General features: G+C 35.0%; 1 protein-coding gene across 1 annotated transcript in view; it reads right to left on the bottom strand.

The window, feature by feature from the left end:
- Positions 1 to 1,533: 1,533 nt before the first annotated feature.
- The window catches only part of LOC115211020 (uncharacterized protein DDB_G0287625), a 67,705-nt gene continuing 43,958 nt past the window's right edge, over positions 1,534 to 25,280 (bottom strand). The window contains exons 4-8 of the mRNA XM_029779867.2: positions 12,910 to 12,991; positions 9,814 to 9,921; positions 4,377 to 4,470; positions 3,163 to 3,307; positions 1,534 to 1,839 (exon numbers count right to left, since the gene is read on the bottom strand). Of these exons, the coding sequence (XP_029635727.1) occupies positions 1,687 to 1,839; positions 3,163 to 3,307; positions 4,377 to 4,470; positions 9,814 to 9,921; positions 12,910 to 12,991 (582 nt within the window). The 3' untranslated portion in view covers positions 1,534 to 1,686. The remainder of the gene's footprint in view (positions 1,840 to 3,162; positions 3,308 to 4,376; positions 4,471 to 9,813; positions 9,922 to 12,909; positions 12,992 to 25,280) is intronic.

Here is a 25,280-nt window from a genome sequence, read left to right as displayed (position 1 = left end):
TGAATTCATTAATCTGTTGAGTATTCACACAGAATAGCAATGTTCAGAAAGCCAATGGAAAACGGAAATTAAACCCAGCTTCACAGTGGTTAAAAGCTCTCTTATTCATTTGTTCCCTGCCTTAAACTGCTACTATCTCATATAAAAAGTACCAGGTAAACACTGTTATATAATGAACTATAATGAACTATAAAGCAACATTATTGCAACAAACAAAGCAGTTGCTGCAGAAATAAATAGAAAATCAGCCATATGATTGAAAACTGAACAGTAACATAATTTTACACATTGATGTGTACACTCAGCTTATCACAAGTAAACTACATTATGATCTGGATTTGAATTTCTTTATTAATTCCTAATAAAATATCACAAAATTACAGAACAGTTGCTTTGAAAGGAATCCTAGCTTTTTAAAATCTGTTTATATGTGCGCGCACACACACACACACACACGTTTATACATATAGACACATACACACATATGCAAACATTTATACACACAAGCATCTTCAATCTTAAGGAAGCATTCATTAAAATCTTTTAGTTATGTGAAGCTTGTTTTAGTTTTTGACTTCTATAAAACATGGAAGCCAAAATAGTAAAGCAACATGATAAGGAACTCCACATTACACCAAGATTTTCAGGGGAGCAAAGTTTCCATAATGTGAGAATGCTCATATATATACATACATACACACACACACACACACACCATTTTACATGCTGGCATGATATATATATATATATATTTATATATGTGTGCGCACACATGCACATATATGTATATATAAATACAAACTCAGACATGCATACATACATGTACACATGTTGTGTATGAATTATCATGCATATAAAAACATCTATGACTGTGTATTTGCACTTACATGATTATTTATGCACATTAATACACATATGAGGACACACTTTCTATATTCATTCAAAAAATTTATAATGCATAACATGATATTCAGTGACAGAATTTTAAACCTCAATGAATTGATTCTATAAACATATATATGAAATAATTATAGTAACAGGTTACAAAACAAAGATGATATGTTAGGGTTTTGAATAATATGAAATGGTTAAAGCAAATATTAGCACTTTGTAGTTCAGTTGAGCTTTCTAGTTATAAATTAATCTTTCCATGAAATAGCTGTGATGCATGATGTCTGTTGAGGAGTAATGAAAATTAATGGCCAAATAAATTATGAACTGTGATTTAAAACAATATCAGGATTTATGAATTTTTCAAATATACAATACATATATATATTATATTATATATATAACATTATATATATATAATACGTAACATATATATATATATATATATATATATATATAACATTATATATATTACATATATATTACATAATGTATTATGTTATATATTATATATATAAACACTTTCAAGCTTAACCATTCATTGATGAATCACACATACTGTTTATTTACAAAGCCTGTCTCACACATTCAGTCATGGATGTGAAATAATCTGAGCAAATGTGAAAAGAACATGGATTTCCTGAGAACATTGTTCATGGAGAGAGAGAGAGAGAAAGAGAGAGATGAAATGAGATTATTCTATGACAACAAAAACGTAGCACAGCAGATATCTGTTATTCTAGGCATGAGATATTTGTGATAACTGGGCAACAATTAAAACAGAGGAAGGTGTCCTTAATGCCCTGTACCATTCACATATGAACTCTGCCCAACAAGCTGAAGATTTTGTACATGTGTGTACATTTTCAGTGCTGGACCTAATTTCAATGACAGACCTGTTAGGACATCACTTCTTTTCATCAACAGGAGAGATTTGCCGTCAATCTCCTGAAAAATAAATGACAAAATGATAAAAATTATGAATATATTCACAGATTGCAGTGACTAATATAAAAATGCCTTTATATTTCAAGAAAATGTTAACCTAAACATTTAAAATAACCAATAAACATTTAAAATAACTGGAAGTTCCTATCGGACAACTTGAATGAAGTGCAGCTAGTATACTTCACTGGATGTGCAACCTCAGTGTGCATGTACAACAGAACGTTGGCATCTTGAGAGAAAAGTTAGGCATAAGAGGCATCAGATGTGGTGTGCAAGAGAGATGACTGTACTGGTATGGTCATGTGATGCATATGGATGAGGACAGCTGTGTAAAGAAGTGCTGATCTTTATCTGTAGAGGGATTTGGCAAGGTTTCTTGCCAAATAAGACTGAAACCTGGTGTAGCTCTCCGGCTCATCAGCTCCAGTCAAACTGTCTAACCCATGCCAGCATGGTGAGTGGATGTTAAACGATGTTGATGATGATGATGATGATGATGATTAGAACTACAGTATGAGTCACTTGTTAGTTACTATATCTTGTTCTCTTAATAATTCATTCTTTATTAATGAAGTAAAATGTAAACTGTTGGTATATCTCAATTATAAATCAGTAATCTGATGAAAATATTACACTTGATTTAGTTATGATGCAATAAGCATATTTCAAGTCATTTAAAAAAGGAGCAAATTCAGATGGTTTGATGTTTAATTGAAATTATAAATTTTGAATAATTTTTGTCAGTTATTGTATTCTCTAGTCACCAATCATTACTAATTAAGCAGATCAAAAGCAATCCAGTCAAGACCATCCCATCTATTTAGATATCTGGGATATGTAGTCCTTTGTGTTTTTAAGATAGTGGCATGTGAGCTGAGAGAGAGAGAGAGAGATTAGGCTGCTATTTCTAGCAATTAGGCTCTCTAATTACCTTTGACTGAATTGCAGTCATACTGGGGCACCACCTTGAAGTGTTTACTTGAACAAAACAAACCCAGTACTTTTCTTTATATAAAGTTTGGTACTTATTTTATTGGTCTCTTTTGCCAAACTGTTAGGTTACAGGGATGTAAGCAAACCCATACTGATTGCCAAGTGGTGGTGGTGGGTGACAAACACATACTCATAAGGCTTTGAATAACCTAGGGCACTGGGACAAGATGTCATGCAATGGAACTGAACCCAAGGCCACATATTTGGGAAGGAAACTTCTTAACCATACAGTGATGCTTGCACATATAATTAGCATTATTCTTATATATTTGTATATAGTCATAAAAGTATCATTGATTTTTCTGTAAAAGAGCCTGGAATTGAACTTACCTGTTCACGAAAAGCTTCTGCTTGTGTTACAAAGCCAGCAGATTTAAAGAAATTCACAACATCATCAATACTCCAATTTGCAGCATCAGGATAGGGACCTTGAAAGTCTCTTAACATTGGTAATGAAACAGGTTCTTCTTTAACACTGAAATCAGTTAAATAAAGCAGATTCAAAATGATCTAAGTGAATTAGATTAGGCATCAACACTTTGAACATCAACATAATTTAATGAAATCAAACTCAAATATAAACATAGTTTAGATAGCAATTGCATTAATAAAAGAACTTGAAACAACCTCAAATTCAATGCATGTTAATATCTTCCTTTTCACTGTTTTTGACGTCCACTTTTCCATGCTTGCAGCATGGGAAAGACAGAATTTTGTTGAGGTAGATTTTCTATGGCCAGGTGCCCTTCTTGTTACCAACCCTCACCTGTTTCCAAGAACAGTAATATATCCCCAGACATATTTTCATGGAAGATTGGAAAAGAAGAACATAGTTCACATGCCAGTAACATTCGTTTACAACTATCACACAATGTCAAGTCAAGAGGACAGTAACATACGCACACAGAGGTTTCTTTCAGATTTCATCTACCAAAGCCACTCACATGGCTTTAGTCAGCTTAACCCTTTAGTGTTTGCATTATTCTGCCAAAATTAATCCTTTTTTAACCACATTGCCTTGAACTAATCAGGCATTATCTTGGTGCTATGAGATTTTCATGAGGTAGCTGTTAATTTTTAAAACGATATTGTGGGGCTGGTGTGAGAGACCAGATCTGGCCAGTTTGAACATAAAACAGGCAGAATACTTTTGGCCGGATATGGCCGGTTTAAATTCTAAAGGGTTAAGGCTATGGAAGATACTCATCCAAGGTGTCAAGCAGTAAGACTAAACCCAGAAACATGTGGTTGGGAAGCAAACTTCTTAATACACAGCTTAGAACAACATTATCCAGTACACTCTTCTATATCTTTTTGTTTTTAACAGTAGAGGGTTTATTTGAGGAGGGTTTTGTCAGTAAGTTATACTTGGTCTAACACCCAAATAGAATTGCTTCAATGATGGAGAGGAGTGATAGAGGTAATGATGATGATATTTTGTCTTATGTGAAATGGCACTTATATCTTTCATACTATAAACATGCTTTGTAAACCATATGAAAGTAAACTAAATGCATTTAAAATATCAAATATGTTAAGCTTACCATGGTTTGTCCTCAGGTTCGGGTTGAGCTGGAGAATCTTGAGGAGTTGGAAGACCTGGTGGGCTTGTTGTTTCCATGTTGTCCCGATGGTTGCCTAATGATGTATGATGAATGTAATGATGTAAAAATTATTTTCATTATACACAACAGCTTTTGTGGAAAGAGTAAGAAATATAAATTAGATGGAATTTATTGAAACGATTTCAAGTTGATAATGGACCATATATATATATATATATATATATATATATATATATATATATATATATATATCAATGCTTGTTTTTATGTTCAGTTATAATAAAAACAGTATTACATTAATCTGATGGGTTACTCTATACTTTTGTAGAGTACAAACTTAGTCCAATGATGATTTAGCTGGCCGAAATTTTGAAGTGACTGTCAACAATATTCTTGTATAAGAATATATATATATTTGAACTTATAACCACCAATCTGCTTTGCTTTCCTTTTCTTTCTCTATGTCACCCTAAAAACATCGCCATTCCCGCCCGTTTCTCTAAAGAACCTTCAATCCTTTAATTCGATCTCCACCATTCACTATCATTTCTTCTCCGACTTACAGCGATGTCCATAAGCAAGCTAAGAAGATTTTCTCCCTTCTTTTTCATACATACATACATTTGTCTACCGTTTAAATGTTTTAAACTTATAACCACCAATCTGCTTTGCTTTCCTTTTCTTTTTCTTTCTCTATGTCACCCTAAAAACATCGCCATTCCCGCCCGTTTCTCTAAAGAACCTTCAATCCTTTAATTCGATCCCCACCATTCACTATCATTTCTTCTCCGACTTACAGCGATGTCCATAAGCAAGCTAAGAAGATTTTCTCCCTTCTTTTTCATACATACATACATACATTTGTCTACCGTTTAAATGTTTTGAACTTATAACCACCAATCTGCTTTGCTTTCCTTTTCTTTTTCTTTCTCTATGTCACCCTAAAAACATCGCCATTCCCGCCCATTTCTCTAAAGAACCTTCAATCCTTTAATTCGATCTTCACCATTCACTATCATTTCTTCTCCGACTTACAGCGATGTCCATAAGCAAGCTAAGAAGATTTTCTCCCTTCTTTTTCATACATACATACATTTGTCTACCGTTTAAATGTTTTGAACTTATAACCACCAATCTGCTTTGCTTTCCTTTTCTTTCTCTATGTCACCCTAAAAACATCGCCATTCCCGCCCGTTTCTCTAAAGAACCTTCAATCCTTTAATTCGATCTCCACCATTCACTATCATTTCTTCTCCAACTTACAGCGATGTCCATAAGCAAGCTAAGAAGATTTTCTCTATTCTTTTTCATACATACATACATTTGTCTACCGTTTAAATGTTTTGAACTTATAACCACCAATCTGCTTTGCTTTCCTTTTCTTTCTCTATGTCACCCTAAAAACATCGCCATTCCCGCTCGTTTCTCTAAAGAACCTTCAATCCTTTAATTCGATCTCCACCATTCACTATCATTTCTTCTCCGACTTACAGCGATGTCCATAAGCAAGCTAAGAAGATTTTCTCCCTTCTTTTTCATACATACATACATTTGTCTACCGTTTAAATGTTTTGAACTTATAACCACCAATCTGCTTTGCTTTCCTTTTCTTTCTCTATGTCACCCTAAAAACATCGCCATTCCCGCCCGTTTCTCTAAAGAACCTTCAATCCTTTAATTCGATCTTCACCATTCGCGGTGCTCCCGCCCTTTCCCACCCCCACCACCAATACCGGTGAACACTGTTCTCCCGCCCTTTCCCACCCCCACCACCAATACCGGTGAACACTGTTCTCCCGCCCTTTCCCACCCCCACCACCAATACCGGTGAACACTGTTCTCCCGCCCTTTCCCACCCCCACCACCAATACCGGTGAACACTGTTCTCCCGCCCTTTCCAACCCCCACCACCATTATGTGTGTATCTCCCTCCTACCCCTCCTCCTCACATGCTTTCATTGTGTTACCCCCCACCAAGACAAGCAGCTAGCGCCGCAGCTCATCAACCCCCCCCCCACCTATCCTACGTTTCCTCCTGTTTTTGAATCTGTCACTGCCTCAACCGGCTAACTCCTTCCAGTCCCCTCCCCCACTCGTGAAGTCCTACGTTTTATTTCCTACGAACCTGCATCAACCCTAGCTGTCATCGTTCCTCACCCCAACCCTCCCCACTGGTGCTTCCCTATATTACCTGCACCCCCAAAAAGCACCATCCGAACGTGACCGATGCCAGCGCCGCCTTGGCTGGCTTCCGTGCCGCTGGCATGTTAAAAGCTCGAACCGATCGTGATCGATGCCAGACCCACCCTGGCACCTGTGCAGGTGGCACGTAAAAAGCACCCACTCCACTCGCGGAGTGGTTGGCGTTAGGAAGGGCATCCAGCCGTAGAAACTCTGCCAGATCAGACTGGAGCCTGGAGCAGCCCCTGGCTTCCCAGACCCCGGTCAAACCGTCCAACCCGTGCTAGCGTGGAAAACGGACGTTAAACGATGATGATGATGATGATGATATATATATATATATATATATACTAGACTACCCATTTGGGTCACTCGGAAAGTCTACATTTCCCAGCAATGGAGTTCTGTCTGTTTTGTGGGTTTTTTAAAATCTTTTCCAGGTTATTTTACATGCTTTCAATGAATGTGGCATTGAAATCATACATAAATGGCTCCTTTCCCCCAAAAGGAAAGATTTAGCTGCTATTTCTTGCACGCACTGCTACCACATAACAGGTATTTAAGGTCCTTTATTGCAAATAGCTGTTACGTGGTAGCAGAGCATGTTAGAAATAGCAGCCAAATCATTGGAGGTGAGATATGTTGAGTGCACTAAAAAAAAATCCTATGGAAAAAAATTATTTCACACCAAGGTAATGGCCTTTTGCAAAATATTTACTGTATCTTTAAAGTCATTTTCACTTTAAAATATTTTTTAAATATGCCAAAAAAATTGTTGTAATGGTATTCACTTGAAAATAATTTCTGTTTAAAGAAAGCTAAAATATAAATATTTACTATACAAACAACTTACATTTTTGGAATCACATTAACTTAAAAATATTGTGTTTGACAAAGGCAAAAATAGACACATTTACTGTAAAAAACAAATCATATTTTTTCATTGTCAAATCACTGTGACTAATCAAAAGACAAGAGTTTCTTCCCTTTCGGGATGAAGTTAAATTCGGAGAATTTTCTTATTATGCACCATTTTGGGTATTTATACCCTGAAAACCTGTAATATCTCTATGGCCACTTGTCTGATTTATGCGAAACTGGTTTTATTCCGTTCATATTTAAATTTCAGGGGAAACTTAATTCATAGTATTCTCACATTATGTGCCAATTTGGCTGGGTAACATTGCAAGCAAGCAAGCTGGTTTTTAATATATTATAGATATATCCATATTAAATATGTTAACAAAATTTCCTCCTAATTCTCATGTTACATATTTTGTGTCATCATTATTTATTGATTTAAAAGGATCTGCAGATTGGCAGAATTGTCTAGCAAGACCACAACATAGTGTTTTGTTACAACCCTTTCCATTCTGTAAAATTTTCCCAAAATCAATTTGCTTAGTATCCTTTGGAGTAGTTAAAGTAAACATGAAGTAATTATTGAGGTTGATATAATTGACTATGCCCTACTATACCTTACCTCGAATATTTTGCAACCTTAGAAACAATTATTATTTAATGTCAACAAAGAGCATCATTATTAGCACTATTTACATCACCCAAACTTAGATCTTTGAATTTGTTTGTGCTATAATCCTGACAATACTCTCCAGGCTCTCTTTTAACTGCAAGTAGACATCAGAGAGTAAAAACGGAGTTCTATTTTAAAGGCATGATATGAAAAAACATTACAAGTGAGAGGTGTCAACCATTTTAACTAACATATTTTATATGAGCAAATGAGGGAACCTCTAGGTAGTCATTTACTAGAAATAACAGCCAAATTTTCCTTAAATTATATCTTAGTGTTTTTAGAGAGAAAGAGTATTAAGAATGTGATTATAAATGCATTGTATCTATAAATAAGACAGGATAGTCATAGCTGCAATGTGTTTGATGATAGATTTGATTGATCAAAGTGAGCTGGAGCTAAACAATGACTACCATCATATTTTATAATTTTGATTGAACATGTATAATCTTTATATATATTTCTGAGATGAAGAACTTTTCAGATTATGTATTATGTTCTAAGTTGATTTTACCTTACATAATTCTGAGATTGATAAAATAAGTACCATTCAAGTAATGGAATTGCTACAATCAACTTTTCCTTTCACCCAAATTTGAGGCTTTGTGCCTATGAAACAAATCAACATTAAGAAAAGTATCTATTATAAACTTTAATTCCAGTTAGAAAGACATCTATTTTCAGACGTAATATCCCCACTATTAATGGGTAAAATAGATGTCAATGTTATTGTTAATGATGTAGATAGCCCCATATTAGTACATATTGAACAGATCTATAATCAAAGATCAGATGAAACCATCCCTTCTTTTTGAATGCCATTGACTATACTGTCTGATATATCTAGGCTTCTTCATTTAAGATAGTAGGATGTGAATTCGGATGCTAGTGATGTGAATTTGGTTGTTATTACTAGCAAATCAAATGACTGAACAGTGATACTATCAATGGCTCTTAGAAGCATATATGTTATCCAATAGTATAGATTTATGAGAAAGTCAAAAATCTTATTGACCATGATGTATATAATGTATAGACTTTAGAAAATTTGAATGTTGAAGTAACAAGTACAGTAGTTTATCACTGACTTACAAGATATAAAAATAAATCATTTACTTTATTAGATATTGTGAATATAAATCACCATTATACATATTGATTTCTTACATTGGCACTATGCCACAAACATAAGAAAACAGTGTAGGTAGTCAAATCAACTGCCTAGTACTTGATAGTTTCCACTCTAGTGGGATGGAAGTCAAAGGGGATCTTATCAGGATTTGTAAAAGGATAAAACTAAATATCATCAAGAATTTGTCTGACATTTTCTCCACTTTAAAATCCTCAGTATGTATTAACTATTGATTTACTATTTGGGCAAATGACCAGTTGCTGAAAGTATAGAAGTGGGTGAAAATCAATTTAATATCACTATATTACTATTATATATTTTTTTCTGTCCTCTATCCAAAGGCAACGGAAAACAGACTCAGCCCAGCCCTAGCAAGATTTGATCATAGGGAAACAAAACAAATGTTACACGCACTGAGGGAGCCTTCATATAGTCATTAGAAATAACAGCCAAATTTCCCTCAACTCCTAGAGATAGAGATGAACAGTTAGACAAAGGTATATAGGAAAGAACTACTACTTGAGTTAGTTGTTTTACACAGAGTATTTATATGAATTGAAAATTATTACCATTGGTGGTTGGCATTGAGGATTCTTCTGGAGTTGCAGTTTCGAATTCCATTGGCTGAGCTAGACAATTTTCACTTTCTGATGCACATTGACCACACACCCACTTTCCTGCAATAAAAAAAATCAACTTGGAGATTAATATAAAGAAGTTTCTGCTCTCTTTCATGTAAACACTCTCTCCCTCTCTCTCTCTCTGACTGGGTAACCATGTACCTCCTCTACAGCAAGACAACTGCTTCTGTGTCACACTCTAACCATTCCTCATCAGACACAAGATCACCTTCTCCAATGCCCCCTCCCCTCTCAAAGGTTCCTTGTCTTACAAAGATATTTGGTGACCCTGCCAGTGCAGGTGTCACTTAAAAAGCATGCAATCCACACTGTAAAGTGGTTGGCATTTGGAAGGGCACCCAGCTGTACAAACCATTGACCTGGCCTATGCTGGTGCCGCATAAAAAGCACTCAGCTCACTCTCTGGAGTGGTTGGTATTACAAAGGGTATCTAGCCATAAAAAACCATGCCAAAACAGACACAGAAATCTGGTGCAGTCTTCTGTCTGACCAGCTCCAGTCAAACCATGACAGTATGGAAGGAAGATGTTAAATGTTGGTGCTGATGATGACGATGGAGTATAGCAAAACTGCTAAAACCTTAATTTGAGAAAAGTACTTTCCTTCACATTGAAGTGTTCTGAATGGTTCAGAGCATGTGCAGAAGAAAAGAGCAATAGTTACGTTCAGGTATATATATATATATATATATATATATATATATAATATATATATATATATATATATATATATATATATCATCATCATCATCGTTTAACGTCCGTTTTCCATGCTGGCATGGGTTGGACGGTTTGACTGAGGTCAGGAAAGCCAGGAGGCTGCACCAGGCCCAGTCTGATCTAGCATATTTCTACAGCTGGATGCCCTTCCTAATGCCAACTACTCCGAGAGTGTAGTGGGTGCTTTTTACGTGCCACCAGCACAGGGGCTAGAGGGGGATCAGATAAGGGATCGGGGAACCCTGTCAAAGGCTTTCTCCAAGTCCACAAAAGCCAATATAGGGGCAGTTGCCATACCAGGAATAAAGCATCAGTGGTGCTTCTACCTGGCACAAAACTGAACTGCATCTCATCTAAGCAGACTCTCTCCCTAATTAGTTGGGCTATGACCCTCTCTGTGACCTTCATCACCTGATCCAGCAGTTTGATACCCCTATACTTATTTCTGTCTAAAGCATCATCTTTAACTTTGTAGCAGTTGATTATGGTGCTGCTATGCCAGTCATTGGGTATGACTCCATCATGAACTATCTGGTTTACAATACGGGTGACTAGGCCTTAGCCCACACCACCAGATGTTTTAAGCATCTCAGCAGTGATTCCTGATGGGCTGGGGGCGTTTCCTGGCTTCAAACCTTTAATTGCTTTATCTACCTGGGTGCTGTCTATTCGGATAGCTAGTCCCTCCACTGGGTCAACATTTGGCAGGCTCTCCTCCTCCCATTCATTCTTTACGTTCAGCAGTCTTTCATAATGGCTTCTCCAAGCCTCTTTCTTTTCTGAATCATTAAAACGAAGTGCACCATCATTCATGCAGACGCATTTCTCTCCTGTGACATTAAAGTTTTGTCTCACACAGTCTTGGATTCTGAAATACTTCAGTTCTTTGGTCCTCACATCACTGGACATTGGCAAAAAATCTTTTCTGCTTCTCCCTTGGCTATCTATACCTGTCACACAGCCTCCATTCTGGCTATCTCATATAGTTCCCTCCTACTCCCACACTTCCTGGTTTTCCAGGCCTGTTTCTTTGCTCTAATGGCTTTGTCAACCATATTGTCCCATCACCACGTTACCCAAGATCTGGAAGGGACTCTGCACCATCCGCAGACTTGGTCTGTGGCACTCACTAAGCTGTTCCATAGGAATTTCCAGCTACCCTCTATGTCTGAGCTCTGTAGCTTTTCCTCCCTCTCATCAAATTTCTTTATGAGGATGTCCCTAAAGGTGAAGGGTTCTTTAGCTTCCAAATCCTTCTTTTCTTGATTGGTCTGCTTCTTGGCATCCTTCTGGTCTCAAGTCTAAAGTCACTAATGACTAGTCTATGCTGGGGGTACATTCTTCACCCGGGAGGGTCTTTGTATTTAAGAGCAACCTTGCGTCCTGCTGTCTGGCTTCCTGAAGTTAGTGTTGCAGATTAAAAGGCTACATGCATCACAAAACTCCAGTAGATTAGTTCCCTCTTCATTTCAGGAACCAATACCATGGCTCCCGTGTACACCAGTGAAGATACCAGACTGCTGTCCAACATGCCCATTAAAATCTCCAGCTGCAAAGATGAGGTCATTGCCATTTGTTTTCGTGGTAACCTGCAGAAGGGTATCATAAAAATAGTCCTTCTGATCAATTTGTAGTCCTGCTTGTGGGGCTTAGGTGGAGATAATTGTTGCTATACTGTTTTGCAGGACTAGCCTGAGCTTATGTACTCTATCGCATACCCTGACGACCTCTACGACCTTATCCACCCATTTTCTGCAAGAAGTATGCCTACCCCACCTAATCCATCCGTGTTACCTTGCCAGAAGATTTTATACCTATGTGCCCTTGCCTGAGAGGACCCTGGCTGAAGCTCCCCTCCATCTTACCCCTTGTATGCAGCATATATTGACACATCTCCTTTCAAGCATCTCTACAATCTCATGAGACCTACCTTTCAATGTGCCCATATCTACTGGAGTTACATCATGGATAGAATCTGATTATGTCTGAGTGGAGTGTTGTTTGGATGATGTGATCATATGATCAAATTTGTATGTATAAACATATAGAAGTACTTAAGAACATACATATGTCAATGTCTAAGCCTGTGTTTGCACATTTACTTGCATGGACCAAATTCTTAGCCCTTTGTTGGTCTTCTGTTGCATATATTTTCTAAAGCTTTTGTTTTGTTTCAAAGTAACTATGAGGAATCAATCCTTTTACATTAGTAATTGTTCCATTATTCTAGGTTTCAGATCATGATCATATATTCTCATACTGCCTTCTATGTAAACCTTCAAACAAAACAGATTATAATGCTTACCTTTTGGTTTCTCATTCACACGTGGAAGATGGCATTTCATGTGATATCCTTTATCACAGGCATCGCAAAATAACATGCAGTCCTAGAAAACATACAATAAATCCATTATAGCTCTGATAGAGAATATTTACAACTGTTACTATCAAACATATAAATTCATTCAGTTGATTCTAGTTATTATATAGATGGGTGTCAACTTGGGAAACTTAAAAGCTGTAAAGAAAAGCTAAATAGGTACAGGTGTGACTGTGCAGTAAGAAGTTTGCTTCCTAACCACATAGTTTTGGGATCAGTCCCACTGCATGATGCTTTAGGCAACTATAGCCTTGTGAGTGGATTTGGTAGATGAAAACTGAAAGAAGCCCATTATATGTTTGCATGTGTGTGTGTGTACGTTACGTGTATGTGTGTTTGTGTGTGTGTACATATGTGTGCGAATGCATGCATGTTTGTGTCTCATTGTCTTAGTATCACGTGATAGTGGTAAAATGATTGTCACAGTCATACAAGAAATGTTTTTCATTTCCAATATTCTGCAAGAACATGTCTGGTCATGGGAAATATTATCTTGTTAGGAAACAGGTGAGAGTTGGCAACAAATAAGATGCCTGACCATAAAAACGATTTGCTTCCATAAACTTTTTTGACCCATGCAAGTATGGAAAAGTGGACGTTAAAATGAAGATAGTGATGACAGTCAAGTAGATATATTGTCGCAGATGGTCATGCTATGAAATCAAACCTTTATGCAGTGAGTATATGAGGCTTTGAAAGCCCACTACATGGCATTGTTCAGTCAAAGATGTGCACTCCTATAGCACGACAATGTTCCAGCACACACTGTCAATGTGATCAAATGCAGACTTAAGGAACTTGAGGGCTGCAAATGCTGCCTCACCCTGGCTACAGGGTTTTGCACTATCAGATTACATCTTTTCTGAGCCATGGCTCACTTCCTGTACAGACAGAAATTCAACAATATGGGTAAGGTTGAAAACGGTTGCAGAGAAATTTTTGCTCCTAAACCAGCCAAATGGTATGGTATAAGCATGGACTTGAGCTTTTGGTACAATGATGGCAACAGACAATAAAATATGATAGGATATATTTTTGATGAATAAATGCTTTTTGTATGTAATTTATTTGAACTATTAAAGTTTGAAATAGAAAAAATCTTTTGATTCAACATGAATTTCTGCAGTTTTCAACAACTAAATTTTACTGACAACTGTCTAGACATCACACAATAATTGTAAATGAGCATCATCCTCATCATACATGTCATTTATTTCCAATCTGCCATGGAAAACATATCTTGTTTGGAAAACAAATGAGGGTTGATGACAGAAAGGGTATCCAGCCATAAAAATCTCTTGCTACAAATTCTGTTAGACCCTAGCATGCATGGAAGAGTAGATGTCAAATGATGATGATGATATATATAATATTGTGAAAAAAAATAGAATCAACTAACAATGTATTACACTAGGAAAATACAAGAGATCTTTCTTACAAAATATTAATGTTCCATAATTCATCTGTAATAGCATTACATCAAAAAACATTTGGAATGATTATTTAACTCCAGATTTAGATTGATGTTAGATAATGTATTATTTTCTTCCATCCTTGTGGATTATCAGAGTGTATGGGTATGGTGATTATAAGAATAACAATGAACTCTGCCTCTCAAGAAGGTTAGCCATTTAGTATGAACTTATAAAGAGAAAGAAGCCATACAATTCCATTTCAAATATCTAAGGACAATTATTTTGGATTATTAGGAAATTTTTGAAATAAACACAAACATTATCTAAAATGCAAAAAATCACAACCAAATTCTTACTTCTAGCTCAACAAATGAAACCTCCAGCAACAACAGAAATCTAATTTTACAAAAATAAACACACATACTCATACATACATTTACTATTGTACATTGTAGTTTTGTGGTTAAGAAACTTGCTTCACAACCGAGTTCAGTCCCACTGTGTGGCATCTTGGGCAAGTATATTATACTATAGTCCTGAGTCAACTAAAGATCTGAAAGTGGATTTGCTGGACATGCATGCATGTATATGTGTGTTTGATATCATGTGATGACCAAATTAGCATCACCATTATGCAAGCAACATTTGTTTCTAGCATTCCATGTCTGGCTGTGGGGAAACATTACCTTGTTTGAAAACAAGTGATTGACAACAGAAAAAGCATCTAGCTGTAGAAAAAATTTGCCTCAATCAATTCCATCTGATCCATGAAAAAGTGGATGTTAAATGATGATGATGATGATGATGGGTAGCCATGTATTTCCTTTGTGGTAGCGCACCTGTTTCTGTCTTCATTCCTAATCTCTTTCTTTCTCCGGCCAAACTTGTATTTCTTCTACAACAGGACACCTATTTTTGTCTCTCTGTATCACTATAACTTTCCATCATCCAATACAAGATCACCTCCTTCAATGTTCTGACTCCTACTCTTTTTACTCTTTTACTTGTTTCAGTCATTTAACTGTGGCCATGCTGGAGCACCACCTTTAGTCGAGCAAATCGACCCCAAGACTTATTCTATGTAACCTAGTACTTATTCTATCGGTCTCTTTTGCCGAACTGCTAAGTTATGGGGACGTAAGCACACCAGCATTGGTTCTCAGGCAACGTTGGGAGATGAAACACAGACACACAGACACACACACACACACATATAAATACATATACATATATACAACGGGCTTCTTCTAGTTTCGGTCTACCAAATCCACTCACAAGGCTTTGGTTGGCCCAAGGCTATAGTAGAAGACACTTGCTCAAGTTGCCATGCAGTGGGACTGAACCTGGAACCATGTGGCTGGTAAGCAAGCTACTTACCACACAGCCACTCCTGTGCCTATGAAGTTTTTTTTTTGTCTTGCAAGTACTTGGTGACCCTGTCAGAGCAGGTGCCACTTAAAAGTGCCCAGTCCACATTGTAAAGATGGTGATGATACTGTAGTTCTAGGCACATTCTAAAAAGATAGAATGGTCACAGTTCCAGTGACATTGGTCATAGATATGCTATTCACACATCACTCATTTGTTCATTCATTCATTTCATATCACTTTTTTCAAGCTTGCATGGATTTGCATGGAAATTCAAGCTCCAGTGACTACTTTATCATGGTTTTTATGGCTGGATGCCCTACCTAATGCCAACCACTTTACAGCATGCACTGGGGCTCTTTATATGCTACCAGCTCTAGTGAGATCACCATGCAGATTGCAAAATTACAAACCCCAAAAGTATGGGAGTTGACTTTATGATAGGAGGTGAGGGGTTGAATTATGAGTGAGGAGACAGGCCAGGTTCTTGTTGTAGAGAAGCTTCATCACTACTTCCATTTAGAAGAGAAGCTAATGTGTGTGTGTGTGTGTGTGTACTCAAGAAGACCCATCCTCCACCTGCTGAAGAGGATTGGCCTGCATGAGCCTTGAGTCGGTGTCATGTAAAAAAACCCAGCGCCATGTAATAGGTAGCTGTCCTAGCACCATGTAAAAGTACCTGTGCTGGTGCCATGTAAAAAGCACCCAGCACACTCTGTAAAATGGTTGGCATTGGGGAGGGCATCAAATCATAGAAAACAAGCTAAATTAGACTGTAACCTTGTGCAACTCCCCTCCTTGCCAGTTCTGGTCAAACTGTCCAACCAATGCTAGCTTGGAAAATGGATGGTGATCATATATATATATTGGCATTTTGAAGGCTAAAACAATGCCAAGTGCATTGTGACCAGCGATGTGTAGCAACATCTGATAGCCTGGTCGGTCACAGTGATCACGGTGATATATATATAACAAGTTTACAACAAAAGAAAATTTCTGGATTTTGATCATTTTATCAACATTTAAAGAGATAGTGAGAAAAAATAAAAAGAACCTCTGTCGGATTTCAACTCATAACGAGAATATCAAATTTTGAATATTGTAAAGAGTTTGTTTAATTGATGGTCCTGTTGTTCACCACAAATCTAATCCAAATAAGAACATCAAGTGAAACTGCTGAAATGCAATTCTTTTCTTCTACAAAGAGAAAATAAGCTGTTTTTTCCCCTTTATTCTTTCATGATGGACAGCACTTTAATTCCCTACTAATATCACAATTACCTGCATCATCACAAACACCACTATCATTATTACCATCCTCTTCACAACATCACCATAACCAAGAGCTAATTTCCCCACCATGGCCACCACCAAAATTAACACTATCACTTTTCTCACAGGACCAATCCTACAATAATCATGATAAACACCACTACCAATACTACCACCATTGACAATAACAACAACAATTATTCCAACACCATGAAAACACTCCTGACTACCACCACCATCACCCTGTCAACACTGTTTGACCTGCTTAAAAGACAAAGAAAGGACACTTTGGATAAATTAGTCCTAGATATACAAAGATATGGATAGGCATGATTAGAATGCCTTTGATCATAGGTCTAGAAGATCAGAGTTGACCCTAGGCTAAACAGCAGCTTCAACAACAACAACACTACCATCAACTTCACTATCACCACCATCATCACCACCACAATCATCACCTCTCCCACTCCCACCACAACAGGACAAAGTAAAATACGTATGATTAGGTAAAATGTGAAGGGGGGGGAATAAATCAATAACAGGTAACTAACAAAGACCTGCTGCTCCCTCTGCTACAGAAACCCTGTCCCTAAGCAATTTCTGATTCTGACTAATAATGAATGACAAGTAATCAATGTTACTAATGCTTTTCAATAAAATGGTGACTTAAATGTTCCGTCATTTATTGTCACTTCCATAATATGTCTCTGTAAAACAAGAATTAATGTGTGCATGTGTGTAACTGGGTGTATATGCATGTGTATGTATAACTAACCAAATAGTGTGTGTTATACAAAATCAAATAGGAAAAGAATATACAACAAAGAACTGCTTTCATAGATATACATCAGTATATACATGCATACATACATACATACATACACATGTATGCACACTTGCACATATACACAAATACACATGCGTGGGTGAGTAAATGTAAATATATATGAATGCATGTATGTACATATGATGTGTGAATGCGTACTCAGACACATAGAAATAACCAGGTTTAGTTTGGAAGTGTGTCTATGTACATGTGTTTTTATTGATGCTTCTTTGGTGAGCCATTGCGTATGTATTAACTGGTCATACAAATGCTTTGTTAGTCAGTAAAATTAATCACAATTCCTCTCTATCCTACACAATCAACCAGCAATGATACATTAGAATAAATCTAATTATGTCCTATCCTTACAGATTTTACTCATGAGAGAGAATTTTGTTTGAAGAGTGTACTACTTCAATTTTACCATGCTAGAGCCATTTAACTATTGAAAAGCTGTCTATACATTTATAAATATTCATTATATGGTATATTGTTTATAAAACTATTAACCACAGTTGATTGTCTTGTACACAAACCTTCAACTCTTCTGTTTTAATTAGATTAATCATGTATCTCTTATTCTTTTATTTATTGAAGTCATTTGACTATGGTCATGCTGGCGCATTGTCTTTTAGTCAAAGAAATCAACCCTAGGACTTATTCTTTGTAAGCCTGGTTCTTATTCTATTGCTTTTTTTTTTTACCAAACTGGTAAGTTACAGGGACATAAACACACCAACATCAATTGTCAAGAGATGACAGCAGGGACAAAACAGGTACACACACTGCAAAGATAATCTGGAACTCGACTGAGGAGAGAAAACTCTGAATGACCCGTCCTTGTTTTCTTTGTATCGTCTATCTGGATGTTTTGTTGTCCCTTTTTGTATGAACTAACTGTCTGGATGTTTTACGTTCTTGTCCAATTTTGTATTTTATATAAATGTCTGTGTGTATACACACACAAGGGGTTTCTTTCTGTTTCCATCTACCAAATCCACTTACAAGGCTTTGGTCAGTATGAGGCTACAGTAGAAGACACTTGCCCAAGGTGCCATGCAGTGGGACTGGAGCTGGAACCATGTGGTTGGGAAGCAAGCTCTTTACCACACAGCCATGCTTGCACCTTATATTAATTTAAAGCACATAAAATAAAGGTTAAAGTGAATCAGCAGGCACCCTAAACAAGTTTGGGTTTAAAAGCTATAGTTCTGCCATTGTGGTTTACTTATATTATTTATTAACCCTTTCGTTACTAACCCGGCTGAAACCGGCTCTGGCTCTGTAGTACAAATATCTTGTTTTCATACATTTTGAATTAAAATTTTCCACCAAACTTAGTCACAGTTTATGTTCCAAACACTAGCTTAATGATAACTAAGTTATTTCACTAAATTCTTTGTTATATTTAAAATTGATTGAAAGAAACACAGAGCATCTCAAAATAAATACAGTAACGAAAGGGTTAAAGAAGTTACAAATAATTAGGCAAAACACAAAACTTACAAAATTACAAGAGGTTGTTCTCATCAAAAATTTACCAACTTAAAAGGATATGAAAAAATTCTTTAAATACTGAGAAAGAAAATCAGGAATATTTTTAGTTACCAGTTATAAAATAAAAATCTAAAACACATCAAAGTTAAAACTAAAAGATTGAACACTTAAAGCAACTTAACAAATAGCTATTTTAGAAAAATGAAATAATCAGAAAACCAATCTTTTTCCAGATTTAAACATTGAATGTACAACTTAAGTGAATGTAAGGTGAAATATTATATTCAATGAAATAAAAATTATCTTATAAAATGTGGAAAAGTTTATCCCAAAGGAAAATGCAAAACCATATTTACTAACATCTTATTTTTAGAAACAAAATTACTTTTACCAGAACCCACTCATTAGAATCCCTTAACTCTTTAGCATTCAGATTACTTTGTCAAATGTAATGCTTATTTATTCACATTCTTTAAAGTTAGAACTGTGTTGTCTTGTAGCTTTAAGATTTCGAAGTTATGACTGTTTATTTGTAGAATGACATTGCAGGATATGTGTGAGAGGCTGAATCTGGGCAGTTTGAAGATAAAGCAGGTAGAATATTTGGGCCAGATATGGCCAGTTTAAATGCTAAAGGGTTAAATTTGATAATTTAATTTCAGAACAAAGAAAAAAATAGTTAAATTAATATCTGTGAAATTAGAAATTCAACATCATATTTCAATTCACATTAAACTGAAGCCAGTACATTTAAACCAACTCATATTTCCTGTATCATCGCTGGATGGAATAAACCAGTTGGTAAGTTGCAATGTTGTATTTCTAGTCAACAACTGATGAAGTATACTATATATAGAATAATGCATATTAGTATAGGTTAGTATTAATTTTAACATGATGTCCCAGCATGGCCAACGCTATGTGGCTGAAACCAAAGAAGAAAAAGATTATCAAAGATTTCCATCTTATATTCATAGCCTTAAGTTCATGTATAGCAATGTAGATGCTATAGGTTAGCTTAACCCATGTCAGGATACATGGTGATGTTTTGTTACTCAAAATACTATACATTTTAAAAAAATTATAACAACTGAATATAAATGATGCATGCATATTAATAGAATTTCTTCTCAGATGATCCAATCCTAAAATGGAATTAAAATGGTTCCTATGAGAATAGATCAACATTACTGCAGATCCTTACCCTTAGAAGAATCATAGAGGAGATCGGAATCTCCAAGTACAAAAAATATCAATTGTATTTGTAGATTTCTTCAAGGCATTTGACAGTGTCAACAGGAGAGTATATACTGTTTTTAACATAGGTATCTCAGATGATATGGACAAAGCCATCACCACCATGTATAAAAACTCATCAAGGTCTGTGTAAAGCATAAATGATCCAAGAGGAATCCCCTAGGGAGACTCTCTAGTTCCTTTTCATTTTATGATTGTAAGTGGACCACATCCTTAGTCAATGTTTTGATCCAATCCAAAGATCTCATCATCAAGCTGAAGCAATCAAAACAACAGCAGAGCTTGTATCTCTGATAGTGATTATGTTGATGATTTTCCCCTCATGGCTCATCAACCATGTGATGCACAAGACTTGTGATTATTCCTTGAGGATACTGCAACTAAAGTTGACCTGTTTCTCAATACAAAGATGACAGGATACATGGCCATCAATGAAAATGGAAGTCAGCTGCCAATTTGTTTGAATGATGGCACCCAACTCAAGAGAGTCAAAAGTTTCAAATACCTTGATCATTTTGAAACCAATCTGCCTAGTTCTATGGTACAAACTCCTTGTTTTAACCCTTTAGCATTTAAACTGGCCATATCCGACCCAAATATTCTACCTTCTTTATGTTCAAACTGGTCAGATCCAGCCTCTCACACCTATCTGACAATGTCAGTTTTAAAGTAAAGTCACATCATTGAAATCTTAAAGCAATGAGATAATGCATGATGAACTCAAAAGAATGTGAATAAATATGTATTACATTTGACAGAATATGAATGCTAAAGGGTTAATGTGATCTAAATTAACACTTTCATAAAAAAAATTTCTTGCTAATTTATGTTCTGAATATTAGCTTAACAATGACAGTTATTTTTACAAAATTCTTCATTATTTTCAAAATTAATTGAAACAAAATCAGTGTAATTCAGAGATATGGTAACAAAAGGGTTGAATCCTATGTTGCTGAAAGTACTGTAAGAAAGTAAGGGATAAGCCTGGGGTATTGCAACAAACTTCTGAATATCTAGGAATCAAACAGCACAAAGTCAATAAGACCTGGTCTTCTTCAGGGCATGTGTAGAGAACATTCTTCTCTATGGAGTTGAAACCTGAACTCTGATGAAGGAGCATCAAAATCAAATTAAACCAAAAATGAGATTTATGGGTACATTCTACCAATTCCTACTATTTTTGTTCAATGCAAGATAGGATTTGCTGACCATTGCTTAAATACTTAACAAAAAAGAAGCCATAATTTGATGCCATACTTTGGAAACTTCCACACCCTGAGAGAAGATGAAGACCACTAAACTACATTGATGTTGTTGGCAGAGAAACATAAGATGAATCTAAGGACCTACCAAAGTTAATAGTGGGGGGGGGGACTAAGCTTCTTGGGGTTTTGTGGCAAAATACAACTCAGATGCAGTCACTAGAAGATGTATTTATAAATGGCTAAAGTCACTATCAAGATGCATGATCTAGTTTTGATATACAATTTCATGTCAAACATCTTGACATGGAAGCAGAACAAAAGAACTTTATCTTTAGATATTTTTCTTTGGTTTCTATATGATTAGAAATTTCAAACTAATAAAATTAAGTTTTCTTAACCAGAATTAAATGCAGAAAAAAAAAAAATTGCTATCAGAACATAAACTCAATATTGAAACTAAAGCCAAGAGGGAATATTTCCTTTGAAATTAAAACTTCAATAAAAATTGATTTAAGTTTTAATTTCAGTTTCATTTTAAAAACATATTTTAATTTTATTCACCACAGGATTTGTTTCAGTTTATGAGAGCATCAACTTTATATCATTCTGAAATTTTAAATTAGAAGAAAAGAAAAGTAGCAGGGATAAAATTTGAACTGAAATTTCTAATTCTAATTTGCTTAGATTTTTAAAGCTTTGTTTTTTTTAAAATTCTAGTGTACAGTTGTTTTTCTGTTTTTCTAATATAAATGATATAATTGAAGTAAAATGGATCCAATCAGTGATCACAATATTCTGCAAAGCCAAAACCAAATATGTCTAAAAGAATCTGATTTTGTTAGTACAATTATAAATTTTCAGATTATTAATCTAACATCATTAATAAGTTGAAGAAGCCTAAAGAAGATTGGAAACCGAATCAATCAGAACATGGTGCAGATGTAAATATTGTAAAAACATTTATTCTCAAGAAATAAAGTTTGAAAAATTAATGAATTCATAGATCTATGTATGAGAAGAAAACAGCTAAATTGTGAGGTTTGTGTGGTCCCCAAGCAATATTTGGCATAATGATTTCAGATTCTACTGCTTTACTTTGACAATAATGGTTTATAATTTAGTTTCAAATTTAGGTCCAAGGCTTCAAATTTTGGACACTGGCATAGTTGAATTATAATCATATATACAACATCAATTTTCTGGAACAATTAGTTCCAAACCTGGGGTGGTCACCTCTAAATTAAACAAATATTAAATTTACTTAGATAATTAAATTAAACACAAGTACCTGTACATGGTACTGTGAAACAGGATCACCCAGTACACTAGTCTGGTAGCTCCAAGAATTTGAAGTTCCTGCTCATGAATTAGTGTGGGTTATAAGAGGTTCTGGACCATCAGGGTCCGGAAGGTCAGTGTTGTATCAGTACTAGATAGTTTCTGTCAAGTACTTATTATTATACAACCCTTAAAGGATAAAAAGCAAAGTCAACTTCAGCAGCCTTTTTGATAACTTGCAATATAAAAGACTATAACTAAATAAAATAGGGCAATTTAGCCAAATCTCTAACTACCATGTCAATTAATAATAATGGTCACAAGAAACAGTCAGCAAAAGGTACTTTTATTTATAGTGTAATATATAAGTACAGTCATGGCTGTATGTCTGTATATATATATATATATATATATATATATATATATATATATATATATATATACATATATGCATAATGTGTATGTATACTTATATATAAATATAAATGTAAGAATGTATATATAAATATTATACATATATGTATGTATTTATACATATGTGTGTGAGTGTTTGTGTATATATATATATATATAATATATATATATATATATATATATAGATAGATAGATAGATAGATAGATAGACATACATACATACACACACACAATATGTTAAAAATACCCTGTGTTATTTGATTACATTCCTGTAACATCCTTTTGTGCTCACATCAACTTTACTGCAGCACCTTATGAGGATGATAAACATAAATACCTAACAAAGTATTCAAGTTGATACAATCAACAAAACAAATCCACTAAAACGATGCTCCAGCATAGCCACAGCTTAATTCTTGAAATGAGTTTATATATACTTTTAGAATAAAAGAATACTTAGAGTAATCCTTAGAAAAATGAAATAAAACCTAAAAGAATTCATTTTATATCTAAGGATTTTTGTTCTCAAGAAAAAAAAATGTCCAAAAAACATTAGATTCAAAAGCTATAATATAATATGCATTCAGCACACTGAAGAATGTTACTTAGTTATTTATAATAGAAGGTCTTATAGAATCAATATTATAGAATATAGGACAGCATAATGCCATTAATGGAGATGCTTTTAACATAAAAAGCAATATATCTAATAAGTTGAATCATTCTTTAGAAGTATTTACAAATAATAATGATGATAAACAAAGAAGTTAATGGTAAGTATTATCACCATGTAGTCAATCACATCACTTTCGATGTTACAAACTAAAAATTTTACTTTAAAGAAAAAAAGAAAGAAAGAAAACAAGCCTAATACCAGCCAGAGGAGAGATAGAAAAAAAAATAAACTGAAGAATAATGATACATAGAAGCTAAAAAATTTTTTAGAAAAACTGTTACAAAAATTTATTTGATGCATTACTATGTATTGTATTATATTATACTATTATGTATTATGTATTATATATATATATATATATATATTATATATATATATATATATATATATGCATTATCCACAATAGCTGAATTCTGAGAAGGATACATCAGAACTAACAAGTAATCTATCTATCTATCTATCTATCTATCTATCTATCTATATGTCTATCTATATGTCTATCTATATGTCTATCTATATGTCTATCTGTATATCTATCTATCTATCTATCTATCTACATCACAAACAAACATTCCTAGAAGTATTTACAGCAAAGTTACATAAGAATGATCAGGTAGTGATGAAGAAATCATTTTCAAAAGAAGCAACTTAAATCAAATGAGTGATGTAAGTTTATTCTATCTATATTGATAGAGTAGTAGAATATGACAACCAGGAATCTTAGCTGTGGATAAAGCAATTCGGAAAGCAACCAATACAATCAAGAAGTAGAGATTTACTGCAAAATAGGAGTGATGAGAAGATACATGTGTGTGCGTGTGTGTGTGTGTGTGTGTGTGTGTGTGTGTGTGCAATTGTTACTATGAAGGTTGTTTATAAGCATGCATGTATGTACCTACATGTATGTAAGTGTAAAATATCAAGTTTACAGAAATCATAATTGTCTGGGTTAGTTGTACAGAGAAAGCAGAGCATACAGCTGTAAACATAAAGTATAACAATGTAAGATGGAGAGGAAGAGGAGAGACAGTGAGAGACAGAGAGAGCGAGAGAGAAAGACTTACTTAGAGAAAGAGAGAGGGGAGGAG

The sequence above is a fragment of the Octopus sinensis genome, linkage group LG4 (genome assembly GCF_006345805.1).
Source record: "Octopus sinensis linkage group LG4, ASM634580v1, whole genome shotgun sequence".
NCBI classification, from domain to species: Eukaryota; Metazoa; Mollusca; class Cephalopoda; order Octopoda; family Octopodidae; genus Octopus; species Octopus sinensis.
This window is presented reverse-complemented; position numbering and strand designations above follow the sequence as displayed.